General features: G+C 42.7%; 1 protein-coding gene across 4 annotated transcripts in view; it reads left to right on the forward strand.

Annotated features, from left to right (window-relative positions):
* The first annotated feature begins 427 nt into the window (after positions 1-427).
* Positions 428-1454, forward strand: part of LOC137799853 (Ig-like V-type domain-containing protein FAM187A) — a 6455-nt gene continuing 5428 nt past the window's right edge. For 2 of the 4 annotated variants that reach the window (XR_011079460.1, XR_011079459.1), the window contains exon 1: positions 431-932. Coding sequence is in view for 1 of the 4 variants with exons in the window: in XM_068596706.1 (XP_068452807.1) it covers positions 708-932 (225 nt within the window). In the remaining 3 variants the exon portion in view is untranslated. Of the gene's footprint in view, positions 933-1454 lie in introns of all 4 variants that reach the window. The other 2 variants (XM_068596706.1, XR_011079458.1) reach the window with 2 other exon arrangements.

Consider the following 1454-nt stretch of genomic DNA (forward strand, 5'->3'; position numbering starts at 1 on the left):
GCCTGAGCTCACCTCTCACCGACAGACTCGTGAGCTCGTGAGCTGTGTGGAGCGAGGCATCGCTGCCACGGACTTTCCCTGAGGCAAAGTCTTTTTTTTTTCTTCCTGGGTGATGCAGCAGACTGAAATATTGGTCCAGGATGCTGAAAGACATATTTCAGTTCGGACCCCACTGGTGCATCGACCAGCTGACAGACGGACCATCGCTGCCACGCTTAGAGCCTAAGGTCTGAAGGTTTTTGCAAGATTTATATGTTTTTTCAAGCTAGTTGCACGATAGCAACAGAGGCCGAGCCTTTAGCTGAAGTTTGTCTACATAAGATGAAAGAAACACATGATGCTCGAACCTTTGCAGACTTGATTGAACGCGTTATAAATTAGTCACAAGAACAAAAGAGAAACTGGAAGGATGTAAGCTTTAACTGCAGCCAAGAATAAAAGGAATACCATGTTTTTGGGCACACAAGCAAAGACTAAAGGTGTGTGTGAGTCTTATGAGACGGGTCTTGGACTTCGACATGTTTGTGTTGACGACACAGGACTGGTCCTTTGTGAGCGTATCAGATTCCATGAAAGCTGTTGTGGTTTGAAAATAACTTTGTTCAAGTGTTATTTTTCAGATGCGACGCGTCGGAACCGTCGCACTCGTTGGCACAGTTTGTGTTTTGCTGACGTGAGAACTTCCTTCGTCCTCTGTGAAGCCCGTAATGCCTCCTCCTCCTCCTCCTCCTCCTCCGTCCTCTCGCTGCCTCCTCCTGCTCTTCCTCCTGCTCTTCCTCCTGCTGGGAGCTGAGGTGAGGAGCTACGAGGCTCCTGAGGATAAGCAGGACGTGTTTGCGAGGAAAGCCTGTCCCGCGTTCTTGACCTTCACCAACGCCGCCTACCTGGCCGGAGTCACAGTGGAGCTGCCCTGCCACTGCAAACCACAACAGGTAACTGGAGCCGCCAGGAAGTCAACGTTAATGTTCAATATACCATATTAACTTAAAGATGAGAAGGAAGATATACATATAGGAGAAGGACCGCAAAACCTTTCAGTGTTTGCTCTCAGTTGTACCAGTTATTGCATTACATACATGCAAATAGATGCAAACCAATTTTGTATAAAAAAAAAAATATATATATATTAGAAGTGGGGTAAAATATCAATACAGCACAGTATCGCGATATTTTGCGTGGCGATATTGTATCGATACACGGAAGCCGAGTATTGATCTTTTATTTACTTAATTCTAAAGTTTTTGGTCCTAGAATAATAAAATCAATTTATTTTTGGTTGACAAAGTTTTCCTTTGGGGACAATTTGGGTTGAAAACATTTTATGAAATCGCATTATATCGCAATACTCAATATATCGCGATAATATTGTATCGTGGACTCCTGGTGAATCTCACACCTAATATATTTAACTATATATATATATATATATATATATATATATATATATATATATA

Source organism: Clinocottus analis, unplaced genomic scaffold (assembly GCF_023055335.1).
Source record: "Clinocottus analis isolate CAN_PGR_092001 unplaced genomic scaffold, fCliAna1.0.p SCAF_39, whole genome shotgun sequence".
NCBI classification, from domain to species: domain Eukaryota; kingdom Metazoa; phylum Chordata; class Actinopteri; order Perciformes; family Cottidae; genus Clinocottus; species Clinocottus analis.